General features: G+C 37.7%; 1 protein-coding gene across 1 annotated transcript in view; it reads left to right on the top strand.

Moving 5' to 3' along the window:
• The window catches only part of Greb1l (growth regulation by estrogen in breast cancer-like), a 130663-nt gene that overhangs the window by 54044 nt on the left and 59487 nt on the right, over positions 1-17132 (top strand). Inside the window, exons 7-10 of the mRNA XM_013014823.1 lie at positions 11915-12031; positions 12642-12761; positions 14510-14647; positions 16109-16294. Coding sequence (XP_012870277.1) covers positions 11915-12031; positions 12642-12761; positions 14510-14647; positions 16109-16294 — 561 coding nt within the window. The remainder of the gene's footprint in view (positions 1-11914; positions 12032-12641; positions 12762-14509; positions 14648-16108; positions 16295-17132) is intronic.

Here is a 17132-nt window from a genome sequence, read left to right as displayed (position 1 = left end):
GCAGCCCCCGCCGGGCCGGCTGGCCGGCAGCTTGGCGTACTGCCACGCGGCCAGTAAAGGTTGGGGGAGGGGTCTTCGCTCTTCTCTGTTCTGAAATTCTTCTTTTCCTCTCTTTCTTTTTTTGTTATTTTCCACCTCTGGTGTTTCTCTGAGTGTTCGTCTTTTTGTTGTTGTCAGTCTCTTGGGGAGATTAAGCATTGGAACTTGAACTCTCTTTTTGGTTGGAGAGAGCTGTGGCATTTCCCTACTGCCCCATCGCCATCTTGGTCCCCCCTCCTCATGGTATTCTTTAAATACAAGATCATGTCATTTGCAAAGAGGGAGAGTTTTACTTCAGCTTTCCCTATTTGGATCTCCTTTATGTTTGCATGTTGTCTTATTGCTGAAGCTAGGCATTCTAATACTAAATTGAAGAGAAGGGGAGAGAGTGGACATCCTTGTCTATTCCTGAGTTTAGAGGAAATGGCTTTAGTTTTTCACCATTAAGTATAATGCTGGCTGTAGGTTTGTCATATACAACCTTTATTGTATTGAGGAATGTTCCATGGGTTCCTAGTTTTTCCAGAGCCTGCATCATAAAGTGGTGTTGGATCTTGTCAAATGCTTTTTCTGCATGTATTGAGATAACCATGTGGTTCTTATCTTTGCTCTTGCTGATGTGATGAATTATATTAATTGATTTACGTATATTGAACCAGCTTTGCATCCCTGAAATGAATCCTGTTTGATCATAGTGTACGATTTTTTGGATGAATTGCTGAAGTTGATTGGCCAGAATTTTGTTGAGAAGTTTTGCATCAATGTTCATCAAAGAAATGGGTCTATAGTTCTCTTTCTTTGATGAGTCTCTGCCTGGTTTTGGAATGAGAATTATGATGGCTTCATAGAAAGAGTTTGGTAGTGAACTTTCTCTTTCAATTTCATTGAAGAGTTGGAGGAGTATTGGTGTGAGTTCTGCTTTGAAGGCCTTGTAGAATTCCGCTGTAAATCCATCCAGTCCTGGGCTTTTCTTAGATGGGAGGTCTCTTATTTCTGTTTCTATTCACTGCTTGATATGGGCCTGTAAAGTTGGTTTAACTCATCCTGGTTTAGTTTTGGCATGTCCTTATTTGCTAGGAAATTGTCCATTTCTTCCAGATTCTCAAACTTATTAGCATAAAGAAGTATTCCCTAATAATGTTCTGAATGTTGATTGTTTCTGTGGTGATGTTTCCATTCTCAACTCTGAGTTTGTTTATTTGGGTGTGTTCTCTTCTTTTTCTGGTAAGATTTGCTAAGGATCTGTCAATTTTGTTAATTTTTTCCAAGAACCAACTCTTTGTTTTGTTAATTCTTTCTATTTTTATTATAATTCATTTAATTCTGATTTAATTTTAATTATTTCTTTCCATCTACTGGATTGGAGGTTCAGATATCTCATTAAATTATTGGTTTCAGATCCCTCCAATTTGTTGATATAGGACCTCAGAGCGATAAACTTGCCTCTGAGTACTGCCTCTGCTGTGTCCCAGAGGAGCTGGTAATTTGTGTGTTCATTTTTGCTGAATATCATGAACATTTGAATTTCGTTTCTAATCTCTTCCATGACCCACTGGTGATTCAACAGTGTGTTGTTCAACCTCCATGCTACCGGATTTTCTTTGATGGCTTTTGGTGTTGAGTTCTTATTTTATTCCCTTGTGGTCTGAGAGAATGCATGGGGCATAACTTCAATGTTTCTGAATTTGGAAAAGTTTGCTTTGTGACTTAAATGTGGTCTATTTTGGAAAAAGTTCCATGTGCTGCTGAGAAGAACGTGTATTCTGATGCTGCTAGGTGAAATGTTCGGTAGATGTCTGTTAAATCTAGTTGATCTGTGCAGTTATTTAGATCTGCAGTATCTCTATTGAGTTTTTGCTGGGTTGATCTATCTAGTGGGGATAGTGGTATGTTAAAATCCCCAACAATTAATGTCTTTGGATCTATGTGGGATTTGAGGGAAAGTAGTGTTTCTTTGATAAATTTGGGTGATCCATTGTTTGGTGACTAGATATTTAGAATTATAATATCCTCCTGAAGGATAGATCCCTTAATTAGTATGTAGTGACCTTCTTTATCTCTTCTCACTAACTTTAACTTGAAGTCTATTTTATCTGATATTAAGATTGCAACTCCCCCCTGTTTCTGGGGGCTGTTTGCTTGGTAGATTTTATTCCAGCCTTTCACTTTCAGAATATTTTTGTTTTCATGAGCAAGGTGTGACTCTTGAAGGCAGCAGATAGAAGGATCTTGCTTTTTAATCCAACTAAACAGTCTATGTCGCTTTATTGGAGAGTTAAATCCATTAATATTGAGAGTTAGGACTGAAAGGTGTTTGGTAGTTCCTGCCATGTTATCTACCTTCTTGGGGGCTATGACAACTGGGTTCTTCTTGTGGTTCTTGGATTTTCAGTTTGGGTGCGGTTTCTTGGCCTTTATTGTGCTCTTGTTGGTTTTCTATGTGTAGGACATCTTTAAGTATCTTTTGTAGGGTTGGTTTGGTGGAGATATATTGTTTCAGTTTTTCTTTGCTATGGAAGGTTTTTATTTGGCCTTCTGTTATGAAGGAGAGTTTAGCTGGGTACAGTATTCTTAGTTGATAGTTGTTTGTCTTTAGGGCATGGCATATATCATTCCAGGCTCTTCTTGCTTTAATTGTCTCTGCTGAGAAACCTGAGGTTATTCTAATTGATTTCCCTTCATAGGTGATTGATCTTTTCTCTTTGACAGTTTTAAGGATCCTTTCCTTGGTCTGAATTGATCCTGTGTGGATTATAACAGTGGGATATCCTGTTTTGGTCTGGTCTATTTGGGGTTCTAAAAGCTTCTTATATCTGAATAGGCCTATTTTTTTTTCATGTTTGGGAAGTTCTTTGCTAGGATCCTGTTAAATAAATTTCTGAGACCATTAACTTCTGTTTCTAGGTGCTCCTCTACACCCATTATCCTCAGATTACGCCTTCTGATGGTGTCTCCTAAATGTTGAATAGATCTATCAGATTTCTTGGATTTGTCTTGGATAGTTGTATGTTCTTTCTCTATAATATCTAGGCTGTCTTCAATCCCATATATTCAATCTTCTGCATGGTCTAACCTACTGTCAAGACTTTCTACTTTGTTTTTTTTTTTCTTTCCTTCTAATTGGTTGGCTTTGATGGCTTCAAATTCTTTCTTGGAGCTTTGTTTTAGATCTTGTATGGACTTCTTCCTTAATTTGGTGTTCAGTGTTTATTCTCAAATCCCTTAGTTGATTGGTTATGGTTTCATTGGACTCCCTTTCCTTCTGATGGGCTCCATTCAGCATTCACTTTGTGGTCTCCCTGGATTCTTTCAGCTGTCTGTTTATGGATTCCACGAATACCTCTATTGATCTTTGTCTATTCTTGTCCCACTCACATAATTCCTGTATTACTCTTTGATTAGCTTCCTCACATTCACACAATTCCTGTATTACTCTTTGACTGTTCTCAGCCTGCTCTGTATTAATTTTTGGTCAGCCTCATCATGCTTGCGAAGTGCCTGTATTAATCTTTGGTTACCCTCACTTCGCTCCCTGTTATGCCCACACTGAGTCCTTTGCAAGTTTTCAATCTTTTCATTCACCTTGTTTACCAGTAGTGTTTGTAGAACTTTTTGGGAACTCTCCTTTGTATTATTCATTAACTGTTCTGTCACCTATCATGAGTGGGAGTTGAGATACCTGCACTTGCCATTTTTCTTGGTTTCTCCAGCTTGTTCTGCCCGTTTGGTATGAAAGTAACACCAATTTCATGCTAGAACACTATTTTAAGGCAAGCATCAACCAGAGTCCTGTAGTTGCAGAGTCAAAATACCTGCAGATACAATTTAGTTCAACAGATACAATGTATTCAACATCAAACAACTATGGATTAATGGGCTAAGAACATCAAAGGGATTCAGCAGGCCAAAGATTAATAGGTTTAGGGAGAATTGTGGGGGGAAATAGGATTAGAGGGATGTGTAGAGGTAAAAGGAAAGAGTGAATTTAATCAAGTCCTAATCTCAGAGAGGAAATGGATAGAACAGAATGAAAGGAGAGAGATAAACAAGAAAAAAATGAAAAAACAAAAATTTATATTTAAAAAATAAAACTCTTAAAAATTATGCAAATATAAAGAAATAATACTGAATGAAGAAAAAGACAGGATGAGAGGAGAGAGATAAAAAGGAAAAAATTAAAAAATTAAAAAATTAAAATGGAATACTTAAAGATTATATAGGTATAAAGAAATAATACTACTATTAAAGAAGTTAAGCCTAAGAGGTTGTGAATTGAGTACTCAATTTCTGAATTAAGTATGTACACAATGAAGGATAAGGTCTAATAATCAACAACAGGTATATATCTGGGGGTGAGCAGAACATCAATTAAGTCACGCAAAAAAAAAAAGGACCAGAAGGTTAAAAGAGATCGAACACACACACACACACACACACACACACACACACACACACCTAAAATAAAAATTATGAAAGAAAAAAAAAACAGTTGTTTAAAAATTTTTTTAATTAGGTAGAAAAAAGTTCTTTGATTTTTTTTTGGGGGGGTGGGGGGAAGATCTTGTATCTCCCCTGTGTTCATAACCAATCTCTTGGTGGAGTCTCTGGTTTTCTTGTGGTGTTTGGTTTGCCTGTGGCTTGGTTGGTTTCTTAAGTCAGTTTGTTTGAGCAGGCAGAAAGAAGTTCTGCCTTACCCAGGACTTTGTGATCCTCCTCCCAGGCTAGTTCAGTAAGAGGGAGATCTGCTTTGAGTATCTCAAAAGAGGGACATGGCTGTTTCCTCTAGCTTGGAGTTGCTGTGATGATGCTAGGTACTGGGTAGGATTGAGGCCTATCAGCAATCAGTAGCTTTTTCCCTGAGGGGCTAGCTCCTGAGATACTCATAGAGCCCAGCCTGGAGTCATTCTCAGGATTTATGTTTACTGAGTTTCAGTTGTTTATCTTTTACCCCTCCTGCTGTTTATGCTGCAGTGGGGAGGGGCAGCCTCTGGCTCTGTTTATCCAGTGAAGAAAGCCACTCCTTTGGGGGTAGAGATTTCTCTGCCTGTGAAGGGCAACTTTCCCCTGGGTGGAGCTGAGCCTGGTGGTCAGGTCAAGTTCCTGTGACCTGGTGAATGTCTCCTATTGTTTTCTTCCAAGGCCTGAGTTGGAGCTAGCTGGGCCTTTGTCAATATCAAAGATGGAGTTCATCTCCGGTGGTGGGGGAGGGGGTACTTTCCCACTGCTGCTCGGTGAGAAGGAGTGAGGATGTACTCACACTAGCCTCTTGTTTTCTGGGCCATCCCTGGTCTGCAATCAGCAGGATGAAGATTTCTGCTCTTTGTCAGTTCTTGCTGGTGGTGAGTAGAATCTGCTCTCACACCATGTCTGGCACCTCTGTCCCAGGCTCTCTCTATTGATTTGGCAGCTTAGGCAGCAGCCACCACCACCACCACTGCAGACATCGGCAAATGCTCAGATCAAGACCAAGCTGTCTGGATTTTTCCTCTTTGGCCAAACACCCTGTACTGTGATGGCACACAAGTGTGCCTAGGACTGTTCACTGGCACACTAAAACTGCTTTTTATGCAAAAGCTTGTTTAACCTCCAGCTTCTCCTCTGCTATCTTCCTCCAGACTCTGTTACTATGAGTTTTAAGTACCATCTTTGTTGATCATGAAACAAAGTCAAATCAGGATTCATATTGGGGGAGAGCTAGCAAATGGCAAATCAAAATCCAAATTTTGTATTCATTACTTATTTAATTCCTTTTATTCAAAAAGGATTTTGCCCCCAGGAATTGTAATCTAACAACGAGTAACTGAACTATTGCATAAAGAAAATAAAGACAGTATTTTGTCCCCCATCTATATCTCCAATCATATTGTGACAGTCATTATAGCAGGAACTGGGAAATGCCCTTGAAGACATGACCTAGTGGAAGAAACAAGAAGTTACACACCGCATAAAGAGCAGAGCTATAACTTGGTGCAAGGAATTTACACACACACACACACACACACACACACACACACACACACACTTTGACTTTGGAGAGATACAGATGCTAAGTTATCAGCCTCTTCTTAGCACCAGATTATATACTGGATAGTAGTCTCAAAGCAGATCTTTCAAATTTTGCTGAACAAGACAAGAAGTCACATCTTGGACCTTTATAACTATTGCCAAATAAACAAAGCCACTCAGGTAAAAGCTAAATATGCAAATGCCACCAAGCACAATTCATTTACTAACAAATATTGCAAGGTGGTAGATATTAGGGAATAATACAATAGGATTTACATTTTGGAAAATTCACTTTGACCTTACCTAGTGTTTCATTGTGCATTCTGATTTTTCTATAATTTGTAGTTGAAATAAAGACAAGTAATGCGAAGAAAAATAGTTTTCAAAGTGAAACCATGGCATCTTTTCAGATTGTCTAGAGACAAACACAAGTGTGAAAGAACAGACAGAGATGAACAATATAGTACAGAAGAGTACAGACAGGAAAAAAATACATGCAAGTATAGTTCTCATCTTGTTTGTCATTTTACTGTAGATCTTAGCAAAGTTCTTGATATGTAGTAAGTGCTCAAAAATACTCATCTCTGAATAAAAGGGAACAGAAGAATTCAGTATGACAGGGCGTGAGATAAGTCTCCTGGAGTTAGGAATTAGGTTGATATTAGTAATGAATCTACATGTAACTTTTTAATCATTTAAGAAGATCATTTTTCCCACTTCTAGGAAATACTTCATTTAAAAAAATCTATGTATGAGGGCTGGGAAGGTGGCTCAGTTGTAGAGTACTTGCCTTGCATGTATGAGGCCCTGGGTTCAATTCCTCAGCACCACATAAACAGAAAAAGCCAGAAGTGGTGTTGTAGCTCAAGTGGTAGAGCACTAGCCTTGAGTTGAAGAGCTGAGGGACAGTTCAGACCCCATGACCAGCCCCCCCAAAATGAATTTAAAAAATCTATGTGTGAATATATACATATATAATATAAATATAAATGTATGTATAGTCATATATAATTATATATACTATATATTATATAATATATATAATATATTTTATATAACATATATATTCATATATAAATATATGTATATATAGTCGGTTTCTCCATCCTATCTCATTTCTGTATGCCCAGCCCCCACACAAAGATAATCGCTGTAATTAGTTTTATTATCTATCTCAAAAGATGCTCAGACTGTAAAATAACAGAAAAGAATCTTTTAGAGGTAATTACCATGGAGAAGCCTGTCCCTCCTGAAGAAGCTTACTTTTCTTCTCTGTTACTCCTCAGTAGCTGTGCCACTGAAACATTAAAACTATCCTTTTGAAGTGCTTAGAATAGTCTCTTACACACAGTAAATTTTGAGTCAAATATAAATAAAAATAATTAAAACTGAATACAGAGAAATTGACATCTCTAAAAATCAGATCAGTCCAAGTAAAAACTGAATCCTACACTATGATCTTTCTTAATGTATAATTGTTGAATTAACTTCTTTCCTGCATATGTAAGTGGTTGCTAATCTATATAACCTCTTTCATTTTAAAGATTCACCGGTTCTCAGTCCAGCTAATTCTGCAATCAATTTAAGTGGAGCTCAGGACCTGACCCGGAATAAGAATGTTGTGAAACCTCTGGCTTTATCCTTGCAGGTGGTAGGGAAGACTTTTGCTGCAGGTGATGTTTTTCTTAATTATATTTCTTTGGTAAATCCATAGTCTACAAAAAGACTCATGTGGATTTAGTTGACAAATTGATCATAGAAACAGAAGGTGCTCTGCCTGCTAGTTGGAAACAAGAGTAGAGCTGTCTCTAAAAATGTAATTTTATACAGAGCTTTTTGTCCTCTGTTTTTTTCAGCTGGAAGAGTTAAGTAATATTTAGCACACAGAGGAGACAATGTGGTTTGATTCTGTTCAACAAACATACCTTGAGCTACTGCTCTGACTAGGAACTGAGGTTATAAAAATAAATAAAGGATAATGCCTATCTCCAAATGTCCTTATAATCTAATGGGGAGACAGATATTTTCAGTGTCCTGCAGTCCTGCATTTTACAGAGTAGTAATCAAGAATGGGTTCTAGGAGGAGCATGGTCTTTACACATGAGGAGACATGCACTGTATTAACAAGTAGAGGAAAGACATTTCAAATTCAGGGGCCAATAGAAACAAAAGTTAAAAGGAAATGAAGGAAAATTGGGTATGGTGATGAACACCTATATAATGCCACCACTGGAGGCTGAGGTAGGAGGATGCCAAGATGGAGGCTAGCTTGGGATATATAATGAAAACCTATCTCAAAAAAAAAAAAAAAAGGAAGGGGAGAGGAGAAAAAGGAACAGGACAAAATAGCATGACATGTGCAAAAACTTCTAGCAGTCTTGACTTGTAAGAGCTATAAAATATACAATTCAGAATGTCCAGAGGTGGGCAAGTGATAGATAAGGGAACTCTTGAGAAGGCAGGCTGAGAAGCATGGGTTTGACTCTAACTTACAGAGCAGAGGAGTGACATAGTCTGGCTTGAACTTGAACTAGATCATTTTGTCAGTAGTATGTAAGAAGACAAGAGGTAGAAACATTGGTTGGAGTGCATTTGAATAGTCTAAGAAATGATGAGGTCCTTGACCAGAGTGATAACTTGGAGAGGAGGAGACAAAGTGAAGAACTACATAGAAAGTCAAATCAGCCAGATTTATTGATCAATGTGAGCATAAAGGAGAAGACATCTCAACTGACATCCATCTCTTTGGACTAAAATTGTTATTGCCTGAGACAGGAAATGTGGAAGGAGGAGTTGATTTTTCCAGGAGGAGGTTGACTGGATATTTTGAGCCCGAGTTACCCTGAGACATCTAGTTGGAGCTGTTTAGTAGTTGTTTAATTTACCATAGGGAGAAATCAGAACTCTTGATATAAAGGTGAGATAGCAACGAGTAGGAAATATCATCAGGGTAAATAACATCAGGCAAGGAGAAATACAGGAGAAGGCAGATTGTAAACTATGGATGGAGTCCCAGAAACGTCTGATGTTGAAGGAGAAGTGAAGTGGTAGTAGGAGAAGTAAACAACACGGAGATAAGAGTACCTGTTGTTTTAAGAAATTTTCACATTAGGCATCATCATGTATGGAACCTACCTTGATTCTTACTTCATCTCCATAACTTTATTTTAATTTTTTATTATTATAAAGGTGATGTACAGAGAGGTAACAGTTATGTAAGTCAGGTAATAAGTACATTTCTTTCTTTCTTTCTTTCTTTCTTTTTGGGTTCGGTCGTGGGGCCTGAACTCTGGGCCTGGGCGCTGTCCCTCAGCTCTTCAGCTCAAGGCTAGCGCTCTACTACTTGAGCCACAGCACCACTTCCGGCTTTTTTCTTTTTGCTTATGTGATGCTGAGGAATCGAACCCAGGGCCTCAGGCATGCAAGGCAAGCGCTCTACCACTGAGCCACCTTCCCAGCCCCATAAGTACATTTCTTTTTGAACAATGTCACTCCTTCCCTTGCTCTCTCACAGTGTTTTTCCTCCCATCCTCCCCCCCAACAAGTTGTATAGTTCAGTTTCTATATAGTATCTAGTGAGTACCACTGCTGCATTTGTTCACTGTTTTCCCTCTATTTTTATTTGCCCCTCCTTGCCTTCCCAAATACAGACAAATAAAACAAAAACAACAGCCAAGAAACTTCCATTTCCTAGAGTTAATTTTGGTAAATTTATTTTTTTAAGAATAGAGGCACATAGGCATTGAATCTTTGTGTTTTCCTCTAAGACTATCTTCCTTTGATCTCAGACTCTTTAGAGTCCTATATAATTAGAGATAGAATTTATATTCAATTTGTTTTGGCAAAAGAATCACATGAGTACTACTGTCTACTTCCATGAGAAATCATGAGTGGTATATAATTTATCATACCCTGAGGTATTTTAGATCTAGTTTCCACATATTAGAGAAAATATATGCTGTTTGTCTCTCTGAGCTTGACTTACCTCACTTAAGATGATTTGTTCTAGGTCCATCCATTTTCCTACAAATGACATAATATTATTCTTTCTAATGGCTGTGTAAAATTACATTGTATATAGGTACCACATTGTTTTGGATCCACACAACTATGGTAGGGCATCTGAGCTGTAGCCATAACTTGGCTATTGTGAATAGTACAGAAATGAACATCATCCCCATAACTTTTGCAGGACCTACTTCTAGTTTAATTACACACTTGAAAAAATTTAATTCAAGTTTTGGCAGCATTTAAAAAAAAATCATGAGCCATGTACCAATGTAATCCTAGCTACTCAGGAGGCTGTGTTGTGGAGATTCTTGGATTGAAGCCAGCTGGGGCAGATAGCTTCATGTTTAATTAACCAACAAAAAGTTAGATTGGAGGCATAGCACAAGTGGTAGAGCACCAGCAGTGAGCAAGCTGATTAAAAGAATGAGGAATAATCTTCATGGTTACTAAGATCATTTGATGAAAGGATGATACCACTGTATGCAATGGTTAGGCTGACAACTCTTGATATTATAAGAATTAATCACTCTAATTATCACAGGAAGTGAGAAAACTATTCATTACGTGCCTCCCTGTGGAAGCATACAATACTACTTTAGAGATTCGTTTGCCAAAACAAATTGAATGTAAATTCTATCTCTAACAATTCCTTTCTTGAAAATATAGAGGACAAAGGAATATTAACTGACACCATAAGCATCCAATCAGTAAAGTCCAGTAAAAGGACTTTCCAGTAAATGCAAAAAGAAAATCTTCAGATTAAAAGACATAAAGTATATGTTAACTGATTCCAAATGTGTAGAAAACCAATTTGAGTAAGTCAGCTTTAAAACTCCATTTCTGAAATACTTGAGAGAAAATAGGATACTGGTGATGTTAAGAAATTAGTAATCATTGTTAAAATTTCAGTATAATAATAGTAGTTTTTACTAGAGTCCTACTACTTACTACTTTACTAGAGTCCTACCAGTACTACTTATGGATGAAATTATCTGATGAATGAATTTGCTTCCAAATAATCCAGTAGACATGTGAGTGTAGGTATAGGGGAAAGAGGAACCGTGTACACAGGAAGCCAGTGGGCTCTATCAATAAATTTTGAAGTTAGATGGTGAGCAAGTGGAACTTTATCATACAAGCTCACAAACTAAAATAATAATGTTAGTGCCTCTACCTTTCCAGTCACTTTCTTCAAAGACTGTATTGAAAATGATTCTGTAGATTCCCTGGGATCCTAGGAAAATTTTAGGTGACGTTTAATCTTTTATTACCTTTCCCCCGAGTACTAGGTCTTATCCTCCTGAGTAGCTAGGATTCCTGGTATAAATCAACAGCGCCAGCTAATTTATTCTTTTTAATTGACATAGGACCTTTTTTTTTTTTTTGGCAGTATTGGAAATTTAACTCAGGACCTAGTTTGCCAGGCAGGTACTTTACCACTTGAGTCATGCCCCAGCTCTTTTCTGCTCTAGTTATATTTCATATAGGGTCTGTCATTCTTTTTCCTGGGCCAACTCCTAATATCTCTGATGTAGCATGTATACAACACTTGGATTATGACTGAGATAGGTAGGGTCTTGCTGACTTTTGTCATTAGACTGGCTTCAAACTGTGGTCCTCTTGATCTCCGCCTCCTAAGTTACTATGATTGCAGACATGAGCCGCCACCCAGCCATGACATTTACTTTTAAGAAGGCACCACTCTAATGATTGTAGGTGTTTCTATGCAACTGGGCTGAATTGTCTTGCTGAGATTTCCTTGAATCCTCATTTATAAGTTTTATCAGCTGGTTGCAACCCCACAGAAAGAAATGGTCTGCCAACTTCTGTTCTGATTGGCTCTTCTCTTATTCTACAGAGGCTGCAAATGGGAACAGTAGTCAAGGAGGGAAGACTAGCACACCCAGCTCCACTCCAGCCCGCCCAGGGAACTACTCCTTGTCACCAAGACCTAGCTATGCATCTGCAGACCAAGGTACAGCACCCATCTTAGAGTTTTCCAATAATGTGTCTCATTATCATAGAAGCACTATAGAATCTTGAACAATGAATTATCTGACAACATACTCTAGAGTTTGCCCTTTACTTGTCGCATAATGTTTTGAAGTTTTACAATTGGTGTGAAAAGTAATAATTAAATGTTTAGTGAGTCTATGTGAAATACCCAAGTAAATGTTGAAATGGGTGTGTAATGAAACATCTTGGGAAGAAAAAAAAGAAAACATGAGCTATACTGACCAAAATAAAGGACTTAAAGTCCCTCTTTCTTCTGTATCCCTGAGCAAATAGGAGCCTTCCTTTCTCCATCCACAAAATAGATATATCAGTAACATCTTACAAGCTCACAGAGATATTGATAGAATCCAATGAAACAATATGGCTAAAATTGTACATCCTAAACAACATTTAGATGTTAGGTGGTTCTTAATGTGATACTGGTTTGCTAGTATAACTTTTTAAAGCTTATCTTTACCTCTAGAAGAGAGACTTAGTTCTTCTAAGTAAATACAGCCCTATATTACTTTGGTATTCTCTCTTCCTTCTATATTGCTGAGGACAAAACTATCTTTCTTTTTTGTCTTCAGCTACCATGTTCATTTCTGGACCACCAAAGAAACGACACCGTGGATGGTACCCTGGGTCACCAGTACCCCAACCTGGTTTAGTTCTACCTGTTCCTACAATTCGCCCTCTTTCAAGAACTGGTAAGATTTTTTTTTTTGGTCAGTTGTGGGTCTTGAACTCTGGGCCTGGATGCTAGCCCTGAGCTCTTCAGCTCAAGGCAAGCGCTCTACCACTTGAGCCACAGTGCCATTTCTGGATTTCTGTTGGTTAATTGGAGATAACAGTCTCATGGACTTTCCTGCCTTGGCTGACTTTGAACCATGATCCTCAGATCTCAGCCTCCTGAATAGCTAGGATTACAGGTCTGAGCCACCAGCACCCAGCTGGTAAGATTTTTAAATAAGATGGGTCTTAAAGTTGCTTCGAAATTTGCATATAGATCTTTTTCTTTAGAAAATCTATTACATTTATAACCCATTTAGTTTTTTTTAACCTTCCAAATTAAGAAGAAAATAGTCTGATATAGTTTTTTCTAAAACTACCATTTGAATGAAATCAGAGGCCAAAGAAAAAAATAAAAATAAAATAAAAAATAAAATAAAAATTAGACATGACTCACAAGTATATGATGATAAAAATACAATAAACAAAAATATATCAATTGCAACTTATGTCATCTTTAGGCTATTAATAGGTTAGATGACAAGTATATAAAACCACAAATGAGATAAGACCCAGTGATTCATTAACAAGTAGAAAATTAGTACATGAATTCTAAAGTAAATTGGCACTAACAACAAAGATAAAGTAACAAAATAGAAAAGTAAACATGTAATAATACATTGTAACAACCCAGCATAACAATAGAATGTAATAATCAAATGTAACCATGCAATGTTACAGAAGGTAGTTCTTTCCAAAGGCCAAATATAACTAGTAAATCTTTAGTATACCTACATAAAAAAAACATGATTAGGGCTAAATTGCATATGTATCTTTTCTTCTGTATTTCCTCTGAATTCTTGAAGATAAATTTTCTTAATGATTATATAGTAAAAGGATAGTGATAGCACTTTGTCTCTGTCACATCTACCTTCCCTCCAAGCACATGGGCCATCACAACTGATCTTAACCTTTAGCTTAGTTTTAGCCCATGTCATTGACAAGTCATTCATTATGTTGTGCATGATGCTACCAACACACCATCACAGATGGACTTGCTTTGTTAGTCATGGTGTTAGATTTGCACTTCTGTGATCTGGTTGTTAATTCTGTCCTGGATGCCTCATTCTGTGGCTAGAATCTGAAAAAGCAACTGGTTCTTGTTCATCCTACCCAAACTGTGGCCATTTGGTGTCCGCAAACATTTGTCTGCCTTGTTGTACTAAAGAGCCAATTCTAAGACACCAGGGAAATCCTTCTATGTTTAAAGAAGACTAAATAGAGACCTTGTATATGCAAAGAATCATGCTAATATGTTACTATAGTTGCTTCTAGGTAGTACTGATTAATGATAACTTTATCCTCCTCCAACTTTTTCTGTTCCTTACCAAATTTATATAATGGGAAAATATACCTTTGGTAATGTGGGGGGAAATACAAAAATAAAGCAGAATCAAAAAGACTTCATGAAGAAGAAACAACTGGGAAAAACTGATAAATGAATGGTAGATACCTGATGATATGATTATGGAGTATATCGTATGGATTTCTTCCTTTCTTTGTTCTTCTTTTAATTTTATATAATACACATTAATTACATTACTAAAAAACAGTAAACCACTAGACTTTTAACATTTCTATATTAAAAGTATTAAAACTACATTGCCTTCCATTATTTTTCATTTAGCTTCTATGTCTAATCCTTCAAACAACTTTTTTTTTTCAGAGCCCCTTTTATCTGCCCCAGTTCCACAGACCCCATTAACTGGAATTTTACAACCTCGGCCCATTCCTGCAGGGGAAACTGTAATTGTTCCTGAAAACCTGCTAAGTAACTCAGGCGTTAGACCTGTAATTCTGATAGGTAAGGGAAGGAATTCCAACTTGCCTGTGTCTTCTGGAATCTTGGAATGTGCCTCTGTTTCATCATTCGTGGGTTTATTCATGCTCTCATGGGTGTGTATTCATTTATCACATGATTGATTTTTTCAGCTTTTATTGGTTAGCTCCTTCATGCAGTATTAAACATGTGTTAAACATTAGAAGTTGAAAATAAGGCAAAGTCTTCTTGCCCGAGAAGAGCACCATCTGACCCCTACTAACCATGGTGGTCAGTAAACAAGCATTGTAGCCTACTGGGATAAGTGAACTGGCAGAGGTTCACAACCAAGACCTACAAGAACTCACCTCCATTCCTTTGAAGCAATGTTTGAGCTAATAGTAGACAGGAAGGAGAATGGGACATTCCAGTCAAAGGAAACCAAACAATAGAGGAAAAGAACAAGCTAAGCCAGTTAACAGATCTCACTAAAGAGACCCAAGAAGTCCCACAGTAATAGGTGTGAACCATGGGGAAGTACCTGTGAGTCAATATTTTTATAGAGTTTGTCTTTCCAGGCTGTTGTTAAATGAAAGTACAGAAATTTAGAAGTCACTAGATTCTAGCACTAATTGTCTCTCATTCCTCCCATCTGAAGTCTCAGTTTGAGGCAGGCCTAGGCCAAAAGGAGATTGTCTGCTTTCCCTCCAGGATAAAGCAGGTGGGGTGTGTTTATATGAGTTGTTATCTATGCTTGTGGTTGGCCTGAGCCTACTAACTGGGAGGGTCTTGCTTCAAGCTCTGTGCTTTATCAGGACAGAACTCTGGAAGTTCCCTAAGAAAGATACCAAGAACATATCAACCCTTTGGTCTTTTGGTGCCTGTGTTTTAGAAAGTCTCATAGAGTGACTGTTCTTTCCACAACCAGCATTTATTTTCCACTTATTTAATTCTATCTTTTTAAAATTCTAATTGGGGTCTGTTTTCTGGCATTCAGGGAAAGAAAAACTAAAGAATTCACTAATACAAAAAAGAGGTGGAGGATCTCTACTAAGCACCTGCCACTGGTACAATATTGCTGATAGCATAAGTTTTTCCCTCGGAAAATGAAAAACGTTGCGGTTTGTTTTTCTTTTTTTGAAAAGAAATTTGACCAGGAACTTTACCAGAAAACATTTTATCACAGTTTTGCAAAGGATGAAGAGATGTTTTCCATCTTATCAATCTTCTATGGCAGAGCTATAATATTAACATGCCTCTGCTATGGGAAGTGGACATAATATAATTAGAGTATTTTGCTTTGTGTCCATCTCACTTACTATAGACATAGAACTTAGAGCATCCAATTGAATTCCCTAGGATAGATACCTTTGAGTGATTTGTTTGATAGCTATCTGAGAGGGCAGGGAATTTTGTTGAGCTCCCTTGCTGCTCATGAAGCAAGTGTTCATGGTTGGACCACAGAGAGAAATGTTGAACTATGTTGACCTGCTTCTGTTGGGGCAGGCTATGGCACTTTACCCTATTTCTATGGAAATGTTGGTGACATTGTTGTGAGTCCTCTGCTGGTGAATTGCTACAAGATTCCACAGTTGGAAAACAAAGATTTGGAACAATTGGGGTTGACTAGTAGCCAGCTCCTGAGCGTGGAAAACATGATCCTTCTGACCATCCAGTACCTTGTGCGCCTGGGTAAGTATTTTCCTTAGTCACTGGCTGGTGATTATTATTATTATTATTATTATCCATACTGTTTTCTTTCTTTTCTGAATTTATTCACCTTCCTGCCTTGTATTTCCTTCTTTCATTTCTAACATTCTTTTCCACCAGCCCAGTTTCTATGACTTTCCTGTTTCCTCCATTGCTTTGCTCTTTTCCTTTTCTTTTTGCTTCTTTGGTTCTTTATAGAGGTGAATTGCTCCACCTAGTGTCCAGTCTTATGATGCTCCTCAAAGTAGCTGATGGAGGCAAAACCTTAGAGGGTTGTGCTGTGGGACACCCTTCTCCCTGGGGAGTCTAGCCAGCAGCCTTTCCCAAAGCACAGCAACTCTCTGGAATGCAAATACAATCTTTGCCTTAGACAATTGTTTTCCAGTTTTCCACATAGCCTTTTAACCTTGCATATCCACTGCCCCTTGCCCATTTTTTATTTCTCCTTTGATGTAGTCTCATGATGTTGATGCTTTCCTTCATGTAAGTAGTAACTTTGGGCTTCCCTGGAGGGTTCTATGGGGTAAGGGGGGTACATAGGTCATGAACCCTTCACTTCCTCTTAACCCCACAGTGGGTATATGCAGGTGTCCTGACAATACTGTAGAGATTCAGCAGCATTTACATTGAAATGTCCTTTATTTTGCAAACTGCAGTAAGCCATTGATTATGCAGCCTAATTACACATTCACTCCAGAATTTCAAGCCACTGATGTACTTGGATGGATGTTTGAAGTGTAAAATCACAACATAAATATATTTGTGCATAGTCATAAGTTTATTTAGTATTAGAAAATAGTTTGTTGTTAAGAAATGATTT

The sequence above is a fragment of the Dipodomys ordii genome, unplaced genomic scaffold (genome assembly GCF_000151885.1).
Source record: "Dipodomys ordii isolate 6190 unplaced genomic scaffold, Dord_2.0 Scaffold25, whole genome shotgun sequence".
Taxonomy (NCBI): Eukaryota; Metazoa; Chordata; class Mammalia; order Rodentia; family Heteromyidae; genus Dipodomys; species Dipodomys ordii.
The sequence above is the reverse complement of the archived record's forward strand: the minus strand, read 5'-3'. Positions and strand labels throughout refer to the sequence as shown.